Consider the following 19,605-nt stretch of genomic DNA (forward strand, 5'->3'; position numbering starts at 1 on the left):
ATACCAAATAATTAAATAAGTTAAGTTAGTAAATGAATGAAGGAATTATTTTTTATCCTACTGGAATACTTTAATTAAAAAAATAAAAAATAAATGAAATAATAATAAATAAAATAAATAAAAATTATAATTTTACAAATGTTGTTTTACACAAAATCAAACAACAATTTAAACAACAAATAAACAATTTGTTACCCCACCGTGAATTTCAACTTAAAAATAAAAATATTTTGTTATACTACTAAAAGCCTCACTTATTTAATTAATAAATAAAATATTTTGTTATCCTCCTGGAAACTATCAAAACAATATAACTTAATAGCAAAATACAAAAGACAAAATAAATTAATTGTTATCCTATTAAAACCTCACATAAATAAACATAAGAATAAACATATGAAACACATACATTAATAAATACGTAAATAAAATAAACACATAATAAACAGAGAACTTACAGAAATACAGTTATTTGTTATCCTGCTGTTATTTATTATTTGTTAAATAATAAAAGTCCTGTTCCGGAAGTCCTGTTCCTGTGTTTTGGTGAGGACAGCATGGCGGCGGACGGCGCGGTGTGGCCGGAGCTGCAGCGGGCGGAGGAGGAGCGGCGGCGGGAGCTGGTGCTGCAGGGACCCGGGGTGGATGAGCGGATGGCGGGCAGCGGGGAGCCGCACCCCGCCCTGTACTCACTCACCGCCCTCAACTACCTGGAGATCAGCCAGTGCCCGAGCCTGCGCTCCCTGCGGCCGGAGCTCCGGAGCCTGGCCCGGCTGCAGAGCCTGGTGCTGTGCCGGAACGGGCTGCGCTCGGTGCCCGGAAGCCTGGGCGAGCTGCCGGGGCTGCGGGTGCTGGATCTGTCCGCTAACGCGCTGCGGGAGCTGCCGGCGGAGCTGAGCGGCCTGGCCGAGCTCACCACCCTCAACCTCAGCTGTAACCAGCTCACCCAGCTGCCCGGCGGCCTGAGCCGCTGCTCCAGACTCAGCTCCATCAACATCTCCAAAAACAGCCTGGAGGAGCTTCCAGAAGACCTGTACTCCCCCAGCCTGGAGCTCCTCAACACCATCATCGCCTCCGAGAACCAGATCCAGCAGCTCAGCTCCTCCATACACAACCTGCCCGCTCTCAAGGTCCGCCAGGGTTCATATATATATATATATACAGCTCTGATCACTTCAGTTTCTGAATCAGTTTCTCTGATTTTGCTATTTATAGGTTTATGTTTGAGTAAAATGAACATTGTTGTTTTATTCTATAAACTACAGACAACATTTCTCCCAAATTACAAATAAAAATATTCTCATTTAGAGCATTTATTTACAGAAAATGAGAAATGACTGAAATAACAAAAAGATGCAGAGCTTTCAGACCTCAAATAATGCATCTTGGCATCATGTTCTCCTCCACCAGTCTTACACACTGCTTTTGAATAACTTTATGCTGCTTTACTCCTGGTGCAAAAATTCAAGCAGTTCAGTTTGGTTTGATGGCTTTTGATAATCCAGCTTCCTTTTGATTATATTAATACTGTAATATTGTCCAGCCCTATATGCATTTATATCATTCTTTATCTGAGATTGTTGTTATTAGAAATGCACTGGAGCTGTACAATTAATCATATTTCAATTAATAGGATTAAAATTAGATTTCACACTAAACACGTAGAAAGAGCTGCATTACTCATGTCCAACACCAACTCTTCACACTGAAGACTGTGATCATGTAACATGTCAAGACTGGAGGTAGAGCGAGGTAGAGTAAAAATAAGTGAAACCAAACTGAGTTTATTTATTTATTTAGAACATTTCAGCATTTTATATTGAGGTTCCAATTCTGAACTATCCGCTTTCTATAACTATAGCTGTATTAAAGCTCCTCTTCTCTGCTGTGGATGATTTCAGTCAGTTTATTTAATGCATCTTTAATATTTTACTGTGTGTTTATTATAATGCTGATTTAATCATCTTTCTCTGCTGTTCAGGTTTTGGATCTGTCCAACAATAAGCTGCAGGAGATCCCGTACGAGCTGGCCGACTGTTCCAAACTGAAGGAGATTAATTTTAAGGGGAATAAGCTGAAGGATAAGCGGCTGGAGAAGATGGTGAACGGCTGCCAGGCGAAGTCTGTGCTGGAGTACCTGAGGGTCGGGGGTCGGGGGAAGTGGAAGCAGGAGAGCGCTGAGAAGAGCGATACGAATCGGCCGGCCTCCAAGAAGAAGAGTGGGAAGAAGGGGAGGAAGGAGAGGGAGGAAGAGGAGGAGGTGGATGAGCTGAAGCAGATGGTGGTGCGGATTCTGCACATATCTGATTCCCCGGTGACGGTGACGGTCTCTCCGCTGGTGAAGGACGTGAGGCCGTTTATCGTGTGCTGCATCGTGAAGGGTATGAACCTCCATCCGGGAAATGCACTCAAGAGGTTCCTCGCTGCTCAGGTAAAATATGAGACGAGAGAAAAATATTTGGTGGGTATATCATTTATTCGGTGGAGAAAAAAGCAGCAAACTGAACGAAAACGTGAAAAACCGTGTTAATTTGGTCATTAATGTGGCCAAAAAATGTTTGGTGCATCACTAAAACAGTGGTTTTCAAAAAGACTCAAAAACAAAAGACCATGTTTATTTCTGATGTAGAACAATAAATAAGAAAAAAAGTACAGAAAATGTAATCTCTTGTAAAAATGTTCAAAATGTGCATTGATAAAGAAAATGAACCTCCATCTGGGAAATGCACTCAAGAGGTTTCTCACAGCTCAGGTAAACTATGAGACGAGATAAAAATATTTTGTGGCTATTACATTTATTCAGTGGAGAAAAAAGTGGCAAACTGAATGAAAGCGTAAAAAAAACGTTAATTCGATTGTGTTCGGTGCATCACTAAAATAGCAATTTTCAAAAAGGCTCAAAAACAAAGGACCATGTTTATTTCTGATGTAGAACAATAAATAAGAAAAAAATAATATTTCTGTTAACATTTTTCTAACTGTGCTGCATAAAACTGGTAATTCGGTAATTTATGTGGCCATAAAAATGTTCGGTGCATCACTAAAACAGTGATTTCTAAAAAGGCTCAGAAACAAAAGACATGTTTATTTCTTATGTAGAATAATTAATAAGAAAAATATTACAGAAAATGTAATCTCTTGTAAAAATGTTCTAAATGTGCTGCATTGATAAAGGCATGAATCCGGGAAATGCATTTAAAAGGTTCCTCACAGCTCAGGTAAACAACGAGACAAGAAAACAAATTGAATGTTAATTCGGTTGTGTTCGGTGTATCACTAAAATAATGATTTAGAATGATGTAGAAAAATGAAGAACAAAATTACAGAAAATGTAACCTCTTAAAAATGTTTAAAATGTGCTGCATTGTTAAAGAAAACTTAAAAACTACCTACAAACCTCCCATCCATTCTAAAGCTTATTTATAGCAACAGACCAGTTTAGAAGGTTAATTCAATTAATCTTTATTTAAGGCGAATTCACAATTTATTTCCCAAATTAACGAGTCATACTCCACAGAGACCAGTTTTGGGTTCATATTGGGGGAGGAGCTCATTATTGTTGGTTTGTAAATTTGGCCAAAAAAAAAAAATCATTTCAGGGCATCCCTCAAAAAAAGTGATTTAAAAAAGGCTCAGAAACCAAACACCTTGATTATTTCTGATGGATAACGATAAATAGGAAACTCAGCAACTAAAAGTTGTAGACAAACGTGAATAAAAAGGAGAAGGTGATTTTTTTTTATATGATCTAAAATAAAATTCATATATCCTAATTGAACTCTCCTGTTATCTTTAAAAGTGACCAATTTTGTCTTTATTTTTCAGACTAAGCTTCATGATGACGTTTGTGCCAAAAGGACAACAGCTACCATCGCTACACACGACCTGAGCTTACTGAAAGCCCCGCTGCAGTACGACGCCAGACCTCCTGATGCTCTCAGGGTACGAGATAAGTATCATTGCTATCTTTTACCCCACCAACAGTCTATCACTACTCCTTCCTCCTGTCTGGTTTAAACAGCAGCAGAGCTTCTGAATATATCTACACTGATGGGCGTGGTGTTCTGGAAATGAGGTGTCTTCAGGTACATTTCTGGAGTTTTGCTTGTTTATCTTGGTAACAGAAAACACAGGAGCTCCACTGACTGAATACAACCTAGACAGACGCCAACAGTCAGTCGTTCATCGCTATCTCGGTAACACAGGCGCCGTGCCGAGCCGAGCGTACACCCCCACTTATTACACACACATGAACACACAGCAGCACAAACCCAACTTTTACATCAACCATAAACAGAATAGTAAATAAAATAACATTGCTGTTCCCGTAAATGAGCTGCTGGAGCACACAGTACACACAGTTTTCTAAAGCGAATCTCAGGGAGAAAATAAAACGTGTAGTAAAAGTTCGCTACCTGCCGAACAAAACGATCCTTACTCGCTACGCTGCTCAGTAATTGGTTACCCAATAACAGATTGCGTAAGTTTCCAATCAGAGCACACCCACTGCTTATATAACAGCTAGTAGGGGGTGGTATGCATATTTAATGAGATCTGGTGCGGGCGTTTATGAATGGTGTGGAATCTGGTTTCTAATCTGCTGGTTAAATTGTCACTGAGAATACGGATAATTCAGGGGTTTAATAATAAATGAGGTGCTTTTGCTTTTTGTGATTTTTCATTGTGCAGAACATTCGAACAGCAGCTGTTTCTGTACAGACAGCAGTGGCTGAAGCTCTGTCATGCTTCCTGTGTATTTCCTGATACAGGTCTGATGATGCTGCACTGTGATTATTACAGTCTAACTCAGAAAAATCAACACACTCGGCCGTTTATTTTAATATTAAGTAATAGCAAATAAAACTGCAACTATTATTCAACATAATCCACAACCTCGACTAATGTTGATGTGTTGTGAATGAGTGACTGGGCGCTCAACACCCTGTGGGAGGGGTAATAAATGGGCTTACACACACTTCTCACTCTCTCACTCCAGATAAGAGACAAGACAACACCCGTACTCACTGTACATCAGATTATTATACATTTAAACCTACTCTCAGAGTTTAAACCCCACATAAAGAGCTTCTGTTGTCTCTGGATTGATAGAAAAAAGCAGAAAGCGAGTTATCGAGAGCTGCAGCCAGGGTTGCCAGTTCCACCAAATAAAAAAATCACTGTCTTAAAACCCGCCCATTAAAAGCTTAATCTAGCCCAATATCTAAAGCTGCCACAGACGTTCAAAACACAGTACATTTTCATTTTAAACTGAGTCAAGTGTCTCTTGTACCCCCATAAGAATCTGATATCTCATATATAAACCCAAGATGGATCTTTTAGTATTAGCCTGTTTTGGACAGAATTGAAAATATACTACAAAAAATATATTGTTACTGCTTCTTTATGTAAACACTACTAATATTAACAGGGGTGTAATAATCCTTCCACAGTTACAACTTTGATAATTTTATTGCAAATGAAATATTACTAAGTGAATCAATATTGAATCAAATCAAGTTGAATCATGTGAATCAGACTGGAATTGATTTGGGAAATCAGTGCTGATTCCCAGAACTGCTATTTATACACACATTACTGCCCTGTTTAAATGTTTAATGTAGTAAAATACACATTCTGAATACATAGATGTTTACATTATCTATGCATAGGTATTGGATAAGATGCAAGTCCAGATATACAGTAGCAGTCTAAAGTTTGGACACACCTCTTTTCGTTCAATGTTTTTCTTTATTTCTTTATTTAATTTATACGTTTCTACATGGTAAATTAATCTTGATTAAAGAGATGAAAACGATTAAGGGACACATATGGAATTACGTAGTAACTAGTGGTAATGTGTGTTTGTGTGTGTGTGTGTGTTAATGTGTGTGTAGATAGTTCCTCTGGGTCGTAAGGAGATGAAGGCTGTGGATCTGTTGCGGATGTTGCAGCAGGAAGCGGATGAACAGAGGAAACAGAAGAAGCGACAGAATGTATCGGGGCTCCACAAGTGAGTAATTAATTGTTATCGTGTCAAAGGAAAGTGAAAAACAAAAACCCGATCGTGGACGAATAACGTGTCAGTTTCCGCGATGCTGGTGTGAATTCTCTGTGATGAGCTTAGCTGCAGTCTGAACTCATTCATAGCTCGTGTGATTCTGGCACTGGATAAAAGTAAAACTTAACGTGAAGCACTGGTCTGCCTGCTAATTACACAGTGCGAACCGTTCAGACAGATCTCAGATATGGGTCACAGTAAAAGAAGATTGTGTGAACCACCTGATTTAAATATTGACTACGTTCACATTACCAGGCTAAAATCACACACATCGGATTTGTAAAGATCAGTTTTGACATGTTCCCACAGTCTGTTAATGTTGAACCTAGCTCTTCGTATGTGGTCCTAGATCAGATAGGCTTTCAATTTGTGGGCAGAACATGATCATGAATGGTCAGATTGAGTTGAATGTATATTTTTGATTGTAGAATAGATAGAACAGCACAACAAAGCATTTATACAGCTCTGATATAGTGAAACACCACCACTGCTGCCTCAAAAAAAATCCTAATATTAGAGAAAACACTGTTTTTTTTTTAATGAGAATTATTTGGCTAAATTTGCTTTTTTGCCACTCTGTCACGTAATATTGGTTTCTGAATATTTGTATCTGATAGTTGTTAAAGTTGTAAAGTGCTTCCATTTGTTTTATATTATCATGCTAATAAATAAGATTTTTATGGACCCCTAATGAATTAACTGGGTTTTTTTGTTGCAGCTCTATGTTTGCGATATATTTCCGTTATTGGCTCAGTATTGATGATAAAAACTTAGGTAGCTGATAGGGTGTAACAATATGCGTATTCTTTACGAACCGCCACGGTACGGTGTGTGTGTCTATTTTGCTTGCACCTTCTGTCTGTCTCTCTGTCTCTCTTTCGCTCGCATCTTCTGTCTGTCTCTGTCTCTCTCTTTCGCTCACGCCTTCTGTCTGTCTCTCTGTCTCTCTTTCGCTCGCATCTTCTGTCTGTCTCTGTCTCTCTCTTTCGCTCACGCCTTCTGTCTGTCTCTCTGTCTCTCTTTCGCTCACGCCTTCTGTCTGTCTCTCTGTCTCTCTTTCGCTCGCATCTTCTGTCTGTCTCTGTCTCTCTCTTTCGCTCACGCCTTTTGTCTGTCTCTTTATCTTTCGCTTGCACCGTCTGTCTGTCGCTCTGTCTCTCTCTTTGGCTTGTGCCTTCTGTCGGCCTGTCTCTCTCTCTCTCTAAGATATTATAATATAGCACAAATAAATCTAGTCTGCCAGACCTAATCCACACTACACTATTACTGTCCCTCACAATAATACTGGTAAATTCCAGCATTAAAAAAAATTAATCACGATTTTAATTCATTTTTAACGATCTAATGCTGATATTTCTTAAAACAACTCAAACACTGAAATGCATTCAGTAATATTCTTAGAAAGAAATATTTGTGGTTTAATCAGTTAAAGTAATTCTGTTGATGACAGTATGAGCGAATCCTGATTTTCAGTATTTAATAAAAGAGCTCAAGCCCTGTTACAACATCCCATCCCAAAAAACTAAACATGATTATAATGAAGATTCATTCTTATTATGAAGATAATTAAGGTTGAGGCTATACAGTATAACCAGCATCTTTATATTTTATACCAACCTTACCGAAAACGTAACGAAAACATACTGAACCGTGGAGTTTATACCGAGGTGTGAACTGAACCGTGAATTTTCTGTACTGTTAAACCCCTAACAGCTTCCTCTGTATCACAGGTATCTTCAGCTGCTGGATGGGAAGGATCGTTACCCCTGCCTGGTTGATGCTGACGGCCATGTGATCTCATTCCCTCCCATTACCAACAGCGAGAGGACAAAGGTAATCTGCAGTAATGGTGATTACTGGTGTGATGTTCTAGAACTGAACAGCGTCAGAGAGTAACGGTGCGTGACCAGAGAACACTCTGTTACTCTGCTGATGCGGTTAATGATCGGAAATCATCTGCTGGCTCAGTGGTTATACTCTGGACTGCACTATAAATATTATTATTATAACTTCCCTAACTGCCACTGTTAATGTGTAATAGCACCTGCTTTATTATGTTCTGCTTTATTTTTAATGGAGTCCGCGTAAAAACCACACTGTGGTTTCAGTTCAGTGCATCAACTTCTCTATTTTCTTTACGCAGGTGTTCATTACAGGATAATATGCTGTAATAAAATCAGCTGAATTTAGAAATGGTGAAAATATTGAAGTCTGAGCGTCAAAACTCTGTTCTGAATTATTTATTAGATTTAATAGGGCTCTATCGTACACACAGCACAAGGCGCGGCACGATGCTCATTACTATCTTACACCCTGTCAACAGTCTAATTTTTTTTGTGTTTCTATCTTGGTGACGGGAAATATAAGTGCGCCACTGACTGATTAAAACCCTGACAACAGTCAGCTGTCCAATCCTATCCTAGTCATCCTAGTCAATCCTAGTCATGCAAGATTATCGTGCACGTTCGTTACACACAGCAGCACAAACCCAACTTTTACATCAACAATAAACAGAATAGTAAATAAAATAACATTGCTGTTCCCGTAAATGAGCTGCTGGAGCTCCTTCACAGCGTCAACCAGCAGCTCAGTTTCCTCTGCTGAGAAGAGTTTGTTGGACACGTCCAGGTAGCTGCACCGTTAAAATAGCAATCCACCAAAGTCAGAGCTCACCTGCTCTACTCTTGATGAGCAAGAGACACTCTGATTGGTTTATTTCACGTTACGCCCAAAATTAACCACACCCATGACTAATTAAGACAATTAGTGCATGACTTTTGCACGTTTTGAGCTAAGATTGGGTTGTTTAATTTAATTGTTATTATTCATGGTGTTTATACTATCCTAATAAATGTACATCCACTGTTATACCAAAAGTGATGGGACAGAATAGCTTGTTGCTTTTTACATGGACAATTCCAGCTAGAAACCCCCTGGTCACCATTATTAATGGTGGTAATATTAGTGTAAATGGAACGTCCCATCAAGCTACACCCGCTATTAGCTCTCACTACAACTCCCATAATTCACCCCTTTCTCCCTCTCTCTCTTCCTCTCTCTGTGTCTCTCTCTCTCTCTCTCTCAGATCAGAAAGACCACACGTGAGCTGTTCCTTGAGGTCACAAGTTCTACGAGTCTGCAGACCTGTAAGGATGTCATGGACATGCTGATCATAGTAAGTGTTGTAAGATTAAACAGTAGATTTTAAAAGTCTTACTGCAGAATGTTTTTTCTATTAGTATTATTATTTCTATTATAATGGCAGATAATGGAAAATAAATCACTCTACAGCATTTAAATGTCCTGTGAATGTAAAGCTTATTCCAGGACATTATTGCAGGAATATGGCTGTTTTATATAAATCTGGTATTTATAAGCCACTGTTATAAAACAGCCTAACTAAAGAGAGAGAACCAGAAGGTAACACAGACATGGAGGCTCTCTCAAACACCAGCATCCACCCACTCCACTCTCCACAAACCTGAGTGACCAAACAACACCAGCATCTCCGTTTACCCACAATTCCCTACGTCCATAAACCCCTGAATCTGCAGCCTTATCTAAAGGAAAAATATTTTCAATTAAATAATTCTGAAGAGTCATTTCCCTTGCTGAGCGCTGTGAGCTGAGCATGCTGGGAAGGTTAGTGTAGAGCGCTGCAGTGTAATGGAGGCTCTGTTACAGTATTAATAATCAGTGGAGATGTGGTGTGGAGAGGATCTGTTTCTGGGTCTCGAGCTCCTTTTATAGACAAGGCTCGACCTGCCGGACAACAACAGTGGAAGAACTGAGCTCATCTTTCTCCACCGGCATCACACACACACACACACACACACACACACACATACAAAAGCTCTATCCGGACAGGATTAGTTTCTGTGAAAAACATTTCACAGTGATAAAACTCCTGTATCCGGACTGCAATTGTAAAAACAGGAGGATCAGTGAGTTCTTAGGCTTTAGTTTTTCTCGGTCACATGACCTCATAGCAGCGTTCAGTAGCTCCTCCATTTCCACTCGCTGTTGTTTTTTTTAACGTGGATCTCTGTGGAAACCGTGGTGTGCCCAAAGTAAAATTACGGTGCGCAGCAGTGGACAAATATCTATTTTATTAAAGGCGAGGAGACGAAACTCAGAGATGTGCGTCCGGACGGGACTAAAATTACCGGAGGAGCACGGAGTTCAGAGAAAAACAGTAGATAATTCAGCCTGTAATTTTCTCAGAGGACGTCTGAGAAAAACATGTACATGATCGTTCTGGACGGGAATAAAATCACAGAGGATAAAAAAAAACACCCATAAAAGAGAAAATTACCCAGAACCCCCTGAGAAAATAATACCGTCCAGATAGGGCTTTACTTGTGACACACACACACACATACACATTCATGTACACACAAAAAAAACCCTGAGTGTCCTGTGTCACAGAAGCACCAAACAATACACCTGTGATTGAGTGCTCTCTCAGGTGTGTTATCACCAGACATGCTCCAGTATTCACTCCATCTACCTGAATCACTGGCTGTGTATTGTATACGCTGTTGATTGTATACGCAATTAATTGCATACGCTGTTTATTGTGTACACTGCTGTTTATTACATACCATTAGATCTGCTACAGAAACAGACCCCTGATTATTATCAGCTCACTCTGCTGATTTATTAGAGTTTATTTATTAGTGTGTTTTTATATAAACTCTAATTAGCATTAGCATGATAAAGGGCTGTAATGTTAGACGGGCAGTAGGAGATACAGGTTTGTGGCGTGGGCGCGTGATTCCCGCACTGATAGCACCTGAAACGTCTGTCCTACATTCCTGTGTTGGGCTTTTACGTCAGCTCCGAGTCCTTCTAAATATTTAACCAACCGCAGAACGTGATCTGCACGTTCCAGATAATACAGCTCTCAGTTCAGATGTTCGTCTTGCTGCTGTCACAATAACTATAACTATTTTTGTGTGGAGATTGTATTGTTCCAGAAATAATTGCCAGCACTTCTGTTGTTGATAATTTTAAAAGCATAATAATGTGATTACATAACTTTAAAGCAGTGGTCTGTATTATTTAGTTTCTAAACTGAAAGCAGAAGCATTTCTGAGTGGGGAGGAATATGGATAAAATATTTATTTTTATGGTACCATTTGTCCTAATATATTCATTCAAAAAAATGGGGTGTTGGGTCGTTTTTCGCGGGAGTTCTTCTTCTGGTCAAGTCACACGTCTTTACATACTTGCGTCACACGTACAGCCTCTAAAAGAGGATCAGGCTCAGTTTTACTGAACGCGAGCGGCTAGTGGAGCAACGGAGACTTCAGAAGATGAAACTCAGAGCTCACTCTCTCTCTCTCACACACACACACGCTCTCTCTCTGTTGGAGCATTACTAGTGATAGGGGAAGTACTAATAAGTGGTTTAAATGTATTTCCGAGTGAAAATAAAAGCTAGTTGAATTACTGATTTAATTGATTGAAAAACTAAATAAAAATGTCAGTAATGTATGATAAAATGAAACTTAAGACAATATGGAAAAAAGTGATAAACAAGAAAATGTATAAAAATAAAGCATGTAAAAATCCATAATAAAAGCATGTAAAAAGAAAAGTAAAATCTTAAATTTCCCTAAAAGGATGTTAAGTAAGACTGTCTGCAGCTCTGATATTAAAATGAAACTGATTGTCTGATTCATCTTTTCTTTATTTTTCTTTTTTAGAAAATGGCGGAGCTTAATAAGTTTACCTTTGATCATAAGGAGGAGGAGGCGGGCTCAGACGGCGAGAATGACGCGACTTCTGACCCCTCGGTGAATAGCTCCGCCTCTCCCGAGCTGAGCGTGCTGCAGGTGAGGGTGGTGGATGCTGAGGGGAACCTGAAGGTGGTTTACCCGTCCAAAACCGACCTGACCTCCGACACCAGCCATCTGAACATCATCCGATAACCCCGTCTGATACAGGCCTGTCATAAATAAATAAATAAACACTCTGTTTACGCTGTCAGTAACTCTCACTGTTTATATCCTCGGTTAAATTATATACTGGGTTTAAACTTACACATAAAACATGATTCTTTTTTTTAATGATGTTTACAAATATTATTTAATGCCATAATTCACGCTGTTTATTACAAATGTAATAAATGAAGAGTTAATGTGTTAGCACTAAGATGTGTAAAGTATAAAAAGTACTTTTTTTAAAAAGTATTGCTCAGCACTTAATCTCTGTTTATTAAAATAATGAGATTTTGGAAAAGATTTTTTGGTTCTTTCTTTTTTTTACCTCTTCTTCACAAACTTCAACATCTTATTCAGTTTTTACACAGAAAACAGCACTGCAAAAATCATCTCAGAATCGTTAAAAGTTAAGAAAGGAAGTTAAGAATCGATCAAACCACAGGGCTAAAATGTGGAACTATTATTATGATATATTACGAACCAGATTAAGTCCCAGATCTGTGCTTCAAGTGCAAATCGGATAAAGAAATGTATGTACGTGTCTTCTGGCAATCTCCTTTTGGATTTTGGTAATAATATAAATTAATTCATAATTTCTGGTGTTTTTAATATGAACATGTTAACGCACACAATTATGCTGGAAACTAACTTGTTAGTTTTTTTTTTTACCCGAATTATTAACATGAGAGTTAACGGAAACTGCTGACTTATTCGCAGTTTTGTTTAGAGACAACAAATGTCGCAACTGTCAGGTTCCGAAGGTAGATTACTTTAAATTTATGCTGAAATATAGGCTCTCTTTCACTCACACACACTCAAACACTTAGCTGACAGCATGTTTCCTATTTCCAGCTTGTTGTGTGTGGAATATGGAGCTACACTAGCATTTATATACCCCATTTAAAGCTATACATTAAACTTAGTACATAACCTAAAGCACATTAAAATAATATTTTCGTTTACAAAGCATCAAATCTACCCTTAGATGATGTAATACAGTAAATTAGACCTAACAAACTACACTACACTATTATTACTGCATATTGTGACTTCTTATAAAAAACACTCTATTTTTGTCGATTTTTAGTTTACTACATAATTTGAACAGACAAACTGTCCCTTACTCAGTGCCTAAATTTCTTGATGAAAGAAACAATGGAAACTCTTCAAAATTACCAGAAATAAACTCTTTTTACATTGACTTACTGTAAAGTTGCTGTTTTGGAGATAAGTGTTTTTCATTGGACAGCGACGATATGTTCCAAACAATACAGGGAAATACCAGGGTTTAAATGAATCATATGTGATTGACACCACTAAGTTAAATTAAATTTAATTTTACCAACACTTCTATTTACATTTCAGTACCAATTATTAAACACCTAGTCTTAAAAAGAAGAAAATGTGAGATTAATCCTGATTAATCACTGAATTCAGTTGTAATTTTTTTGATCGATTGACTTACTAAACAATATATGTCTTAGATTACACATGCTTTAAAATGGTGATTTTGCACTGAAAAATACTGTCTATGCCTGGGCTTAATCCTTATTTGGGAAAAGATAAAAAAAAGTTATTAAAAAGTTGTTAATCTTGTTTTCGTCTTTCTCTCTTGCATTTTTCATGCAATACAAATAGATTTTTTAAGAAAACATGTAGAAACATTTTGTTCCTTTAAACCAGGGTGTTCATGTGCTGTATTTCAGGATTCAGCTACCTGACATGATATAATCCCTGCTGAAGATCAGATTTCAGATTCAGTCACGCGAGAGACGAGACGAGACTGAGCCGATAATGATCTGATAATTACGCATTTATCACAGGACATCACTGGATGCTCTTCTGGAACATCTCCAGGATCAAAGCTTTCTTTTTTTAGATCAGCTGAATCTGCTGAACGGTTCTCTGTGTATTCGGGCCGCCGGCGGCGGGTCACCGCGGCGTGTGTTTGTTTGGGGATCTGTGGCTTGTTGTGAAAGCGGCGGCTTCGGTTACGGATCAGGTGACCGGCGGCCTGAGGGAACGTGAAGCCGAGGCGTCTCAGAGACAGACTCCACTGTCCTGAGATATAAAGGATGAGCCGAGGAGCTCGGGTTCAGTCAGAACTTCTGTGGAAGCCACCAGATCAGTCTCTCTCAGCATGCGGCCCAACAACGCAACTGCACTCGCGTCTACAATAACGCGATGAGAACCATTAATCGGGATAATCAGAATCAGAAGGACGGCTTGGGTGGGAAGACCAAGGCTAATGAAGCATGTTTGAGCAGATTTGAGGAATATGCGATGGTTGAAGACGTTCATTCCAGGCTGATCGATTGGCCCAAGGCTTCTGGTTCGTTTGGGCCTTTAGCGTCATCAGTTCCTGAGAGTTCCTTGAAAGGGAATCGAGCCAACCGTTCAGATTTCCTGCTCAGACCTCGACAGGTTGTGTTGCGGACTGGATCGTTGGATAAAACCAATAAACCCAACGGAAGCAACTGTAGGACCTTGGCGAAGAGCAACTCACTGCCTCCGATATTTGATTCGAGAGTGACGTCCACCAAGCTTGGAGCGAAGATTCTGTTTCAGAATCGCATAACGGAACACGAGGCACTGCAAATGGGCAAGAAAACGAATATCTTAGCGATAAGTTTCCGAAGGCACCGGGCTTTCTCATGGAAACCAAGAGAGAGTGCTCGTTTGGACAAAACGGTTGGCCTGATCTGTCGCAGCTTTGCGACGCTGACCGTGGCCCAAAACTCTCCAGATCCTGGAATTAGAACACCAAATCCATCAGCAGGTGACCAATCCAGTAAGATTTTACATTTTGAGGAGAATAATCCCAACGCTAAGGACAGTGGAATCATCAGGGATGGAGTTAAAGACTCCAGGAGCATCGCAAAGACCCAACGGCCAACCCAGGAACTCTCCGACTCCGCCATCGAGACGGAGGAAACTCTCAGCTCACACAGGAACAATAACCACCAAACGAGACGCGAAGAACGAAGAGCGGTACTGAACGATATTGATGATGATGAAAAGGAAGAGGAGGAGGAGTACTACAGCAGGCAGAGGATAATCGAGTGGATCATCCGAGTAAACGCCAGTCTGTTCTCACCATTAAAGGATGAGTTCAATAAAGAGATGCTGAAAGAGGAAGACGTGGACACTATTAAAATCGTTTATGGTCAGGACTGAGTAGATCCATCCTTCTGTTACTATTTTGTTTATTTGAGATATTAATGTTGATGTCAACTTTTAACTTTTTTAATGCTATGATATATGATATAGTGATAAATTAATAGCATAAAAAGAGCAATTAATGTTTTATATTGACAGGCCTGTCTCAATACCAGTATGTCTTGTAGTGGTCAATATATTGTTTCAGAAATTATTAAAATAAAAGATACCTTTATTTCAAGACTATGTTATGCCACTGCTAATAGTGGCAACTAATAGACTGGTCTGAATAAAATAAATTAATGGATGATAGTATATGGTCCCAGAAATTATTGTTATTAAGTCCATTTTAAATAAATAACTTTTGATAATTAAGAATATTTGGACACTGGAATTCAAACTACAATATTACAATATTCTAAATAAATAAAACATATACAACATACATAAAATGAAAAAAAAAAAACAGCCCTTTTACATTAATATGCTCTCCTTATAAAGTAAATTTGAGAAGGTATATGTGCATGAAGATTTGTATGTAATGTATATAAAGATACAAATGTATTTATGCAAGTCTTATTCAATTATATTATGTCATTGTCACAAATAATCCACTGAGTATGTTTTATTTTGGTGGGGTTTTTTTTACTGATTGTATTTTATGCTGTTTTACCAGAGCTTTGAGAAGATTTTGGATCTGAAACCTTCTTTAATCTAAATATATTTTATAACAGTAAAATCACAAGTTTCATTGATTTACAGCAGATTATCTTTACTGTTAGGATAGTTGGACTTGGTTGTTTTGGAGCTGCAGCTGAAAAGAATAAAAGTCTGTGGGTTTTAAAGAAAAGTATCAGAAGTGTTAACAGGAGTAAACATTCATTCTGTAAATAAAATAATATCTGTAATATCCAGGAAACGTTACAAGGCCGTAAATAAAATAATCTGTAAATTGTAATAATAAAGAGTTCATATACAGATGAACCAGATTATGGATAAAACATGTCTATATCATAAGCACTAAGCATTCAGACACTTGTTTTATTATCTATATAGTTAGGTTAGCTAGCGCTAGTTAGTGTGATTGCAGTAATGCAATCACAGTATTGATCTTCTTAAGTCTTATTCTTCTTCTTCTTCTTATTAGTGTGATTGCAGTAATGCAATCACAGTATTGTTCTTCTTAAGTCTTATTCTTCTTCTTCTTATTATTATTATTCCACCTGTTTTTTGTCCGGTTAACTAGTGCCGCAGTTTTCGAAATATCGACTTCGTTCAAAAGAGAAAACGTGCGTCCATATCGGGAATGGTGGGCTTGTATACAGCTTTCCGATCGGACTTACGTTTTTCGTAAAAACTTCGTAAGTACGCGTTTTTTTGCCCATTGAAAATGAATGGGCAGAACTTTGCACGCCCGTGGACGTCGCAATTTTTGAAATACTAAGATGAAACCAATTGAGGACCTGTAGAACTTATTGAGCTCTTTCCGAAAATATGCGTTACGAAAAGTTACGACGTACGGATTTCGTACGAATGTCGTACGAAGTGGCCCCATTGGAATGAATGGGGCCAATCGGAGGACGGCAGCTAGATCGAAGGACAGGTAGCTAGAACTCCAGTACTGTGTGTAATGGAGCAGCTATGGGATTAATCAGCGTTAGGTCAAAAGTTTGGACACCCTGGCCCCCCCCAGTACTGTGTGTAATGGAGCCATGGGTCAAAAGTTTGGACACCCCGGCCCCCCAGTACTGTGTGTAATGGAGCCACGGGTCAAAAGTTTGGACACCCCCGAACGGCCAGAGCAACCTAGCGTGCATAGCTGATTGATGTATTTGCACGTTGCGTAGCAACGTGCAAACACCATTTAATCTAATTTATGCATATAAATCACCTAGCAACCACCTAGAAACACCATAGCAACCACCACAGATACCATAGCAACACCTTAGCAACCGCCTAGCAACACCTTAGCAACCACCTAGCAACCACCTAGCAACACCTTAGCAACCTCCCCGGATACCATAGCAACACCTTAGCAACCGCCTAGCAACACCTTAGCAACCGCATAGCAACCACTTAGCAACACCTTAGCAACCACCCCGGATACCATAGCAACACCTTAGCAACCGCCTAGCAACCACCTAGCAACACCTTAGCAACCACCCTGGATACCATAGCAACACCTTAGCAACCGCCTAGCAACACCCTAGCAACACCCTAGCAACACCTTAGCAACCACCCCGGATACCATAGCAACACCTTAGCAACCGCCTAGCAACACCCTAGCAACCACCTAGCAACCACCTAGCAACACCTTAGCAACCACCCCGGATACCATAGCAACACCTTAGCAACCGCCTAGCAACACCTTAGCAACCACCTAGCAACCACCTAGCAACACCTTAGCAACCACCCCGGATACCATAGCAACACCTTAGCAACCGCCTAGCAACACCCTAGCAACAACCTAGCAATCACCTAGCAACACCTTAGCAACCACCCTGGATACCATAGCAACACCTTAGCAACCGCCTAGCAACACCCTAGCAACCACCTAGCAACCACCTAGCAACACCTTAGCAACCACCCCGGATACCATAGCAACACCTTAGCAACTGCCTAGCAACACCCTAGCAACCACCTAGCAACACCTTAGCAACCACCCTGGATACCATAGCAACACCTTAGCAACCGCCTAGCAACACCTTAGCAACCACCTAGCAACCACTTAGCAACACCTTAGCAACCACCCCGGATACCATAGCAACACCTTAGCAACCGCCTAGCAACCACCTAGCAACCACCTAGCAACACCTTAGCAACCACCCCGGATACCATAGCAACACCTTAGCAACCGCCTAGCAACACCCTAGCAACCACCTAGCAACACCTTAGCAACCACCCCGGATACCATAGCAACACCTTAGCAACCGCCTAGCAATACCTTAGCAACCACCTAGCAACCACCTAGCAACATCTTAGCAACCACCCCGGATACCATAGCAACACCTTAGCAACCACCTAGCAACACCTTAGCAACCACCTAGCAACACCTTAGCAGATACCAGCCAGCACTGCAATCACACTCGCAGTTTCTGCAGGAACTGCAATCTAGTTAGTGTGATTGCAGTAATGCAATCACAGTATTGTTCTTCTTAAGTCTTATTCTTCTTCTTCTTCTTATTATTATTATTCCACCTGTTTTTTGTCCGGTTAACTAGTGCCGCAGTTTTCGAAATATCGACTTCGTTCAAAAGAGAAAACGTGCGTCCATATCGGGAATGGTGGGCTTGTATACAGCTTTCCGATCGGACTTACGTTTTTCGTAAAAACTTCGTAAGTACGCGTTTTTTTGCCCATTGAAAATGAATGGGCAGAACTTTGCACGCCCGTGGACGTCGCAATTTTTGAAATACGAAGATGAAACCAATTGAGGACCTGTAGAACTTATTGAGCTCTTTCCGAAAATATGCGTTACGAAAAGTTACGACGTACGGATTTCGTACGAATGTCGTACGAAGTGGCCCCATTGGAATGAATGGGGCCAATCGGAGGACGGCAGCTAGATCGAAGGACAGGTAGCTAGAACTCCAGTACTGTGTGTAATGGAGCAGCTATGGGATAAAACAGCATTAGGTCAAAAGTTTGGACACCCCGGCCCCCCAGTACTGTGTGTAATGGAGCCACGGGTCAAAAGTTTGGACACCCCGGCCCCCCAGTACTGTGTGTAATGGAGCCACGGGTCAAAAGTTTGGACACCCCCGAACGGCCAGAGCAACCTAGCGTGCATAGCTGATTGATGTATTTGCACGTTGCGTAGCAACGTGCAAACACCATTTAATCTAATTTATGCATATAAATCATCTAGCAACCACCTAGAAACACCATAGCAACCACCACAGATACCATAGCAACACCTTAGCAACCGCCTAGCAACACCTTAGCTACCACCTAGCAACCACCTAGCAACACATTAGCAACCTCCCCGGATACCATAGCAACACTTTAGCAACCGCCTAGCAACACTTTAGCAACCGCATAGCAACCACTTAGCAACACCTTAGCAACCACCCCGGATACCATAGCAACACCTTAGCAACCGCCTAGCAACCACCTAGCAACACCTTAGCAACCACCCCGGATACCATAGCAACACCTTAGCAACCGCCTAGCAACACCTTAGCAACCACCTAGCAACCACTTAGCAACACCTTAGCAACCACCCCGGATACCATAGCAACACCTTAGCAACCGCCTAGCAACACCCTAGCAACCACCTAGCAACCACCTAGCAACACCTTAGCAACCACCCTGGATACCATAGCAACACCTTAGCAACCGCCTAGCAACACTCTAGCAACCACCTAGCAACCACCTAGCAACACCTTAGCAACCACCACGGATACCATAGCAACACCTTAGCAACCGCCTAGCAACACC

General features: G+C 40.2%; 1 protein-coding gene across 1 annotated transcript; it reads left to right on the top strand.

The window, feature by feature from the left end:
• The first annotated feature begins 535 nt into the window (after positions 1 to 535).
• On the top strand, positions 536 to 12,306 carry lrrc47 (leucine rich repeat containing 47). The gene is made up of 7 exons (XM_007236682.4): positions 536 to 1,130; positions 1,982 to 2,431; positions 3,826 to 3,942; positions 5,895 to 6,010; positions 7,789 to 7,891; positions 9,144 to 9,233; positions 11,770 to 12,306. Exons 1-7 carry the CDS (start codon positions 558 to 560, stop codon positions 11,992 to 11,994), a joined length of 1,674 nt encoding a protein of 557 aa, XP_007236744.3. The 5' UTR covers positions 536 to 557; the 3' UTR covers positions 11,995 to 12,306.
• Positions 12,307 to 19,605: the final 7,299 nt, after the last annotated feature.

This window comes from Astyanax mexicanus, chromosome 12, assembly GCF_023375975.1.
Source record: "Astyanax mexicanus isolate ESR-SI-001 chromosome 12, AstMex3_surface, whole genome shotgun sequence".
NCBI lineage: Eukaryota > Metazoa > Chordata > Actinopteri > Characiformes > Acestrorhamphidae > Astyanax > Astyanax mexicanus.

Bases quoted from the DNA above. Each gene is read 5' to 3' on its own strand.
- lrrc47 (XM_007236682.4), top strand. From the start codon at position 558: ATGGCGGCGGACGGCGCGGTGTGGCCGGAGCTGCAGCGGGCGGAGGAG. The intron at 1,131-1,981 runs GTCCGCCAGGGT...TCTGCTGTTCAG, and splicing joins ACAACCTGCCCGCTCTCAAG to GTTTTGGATCTGTCCAACAA. The intron at 9,234-11,769 runs GTAAGTGTTGTA...TTTCTTTTTTAG, and splicing joins TCATGGACATGCTGATCATA to AAAATGGCGGAGCTTAATAA.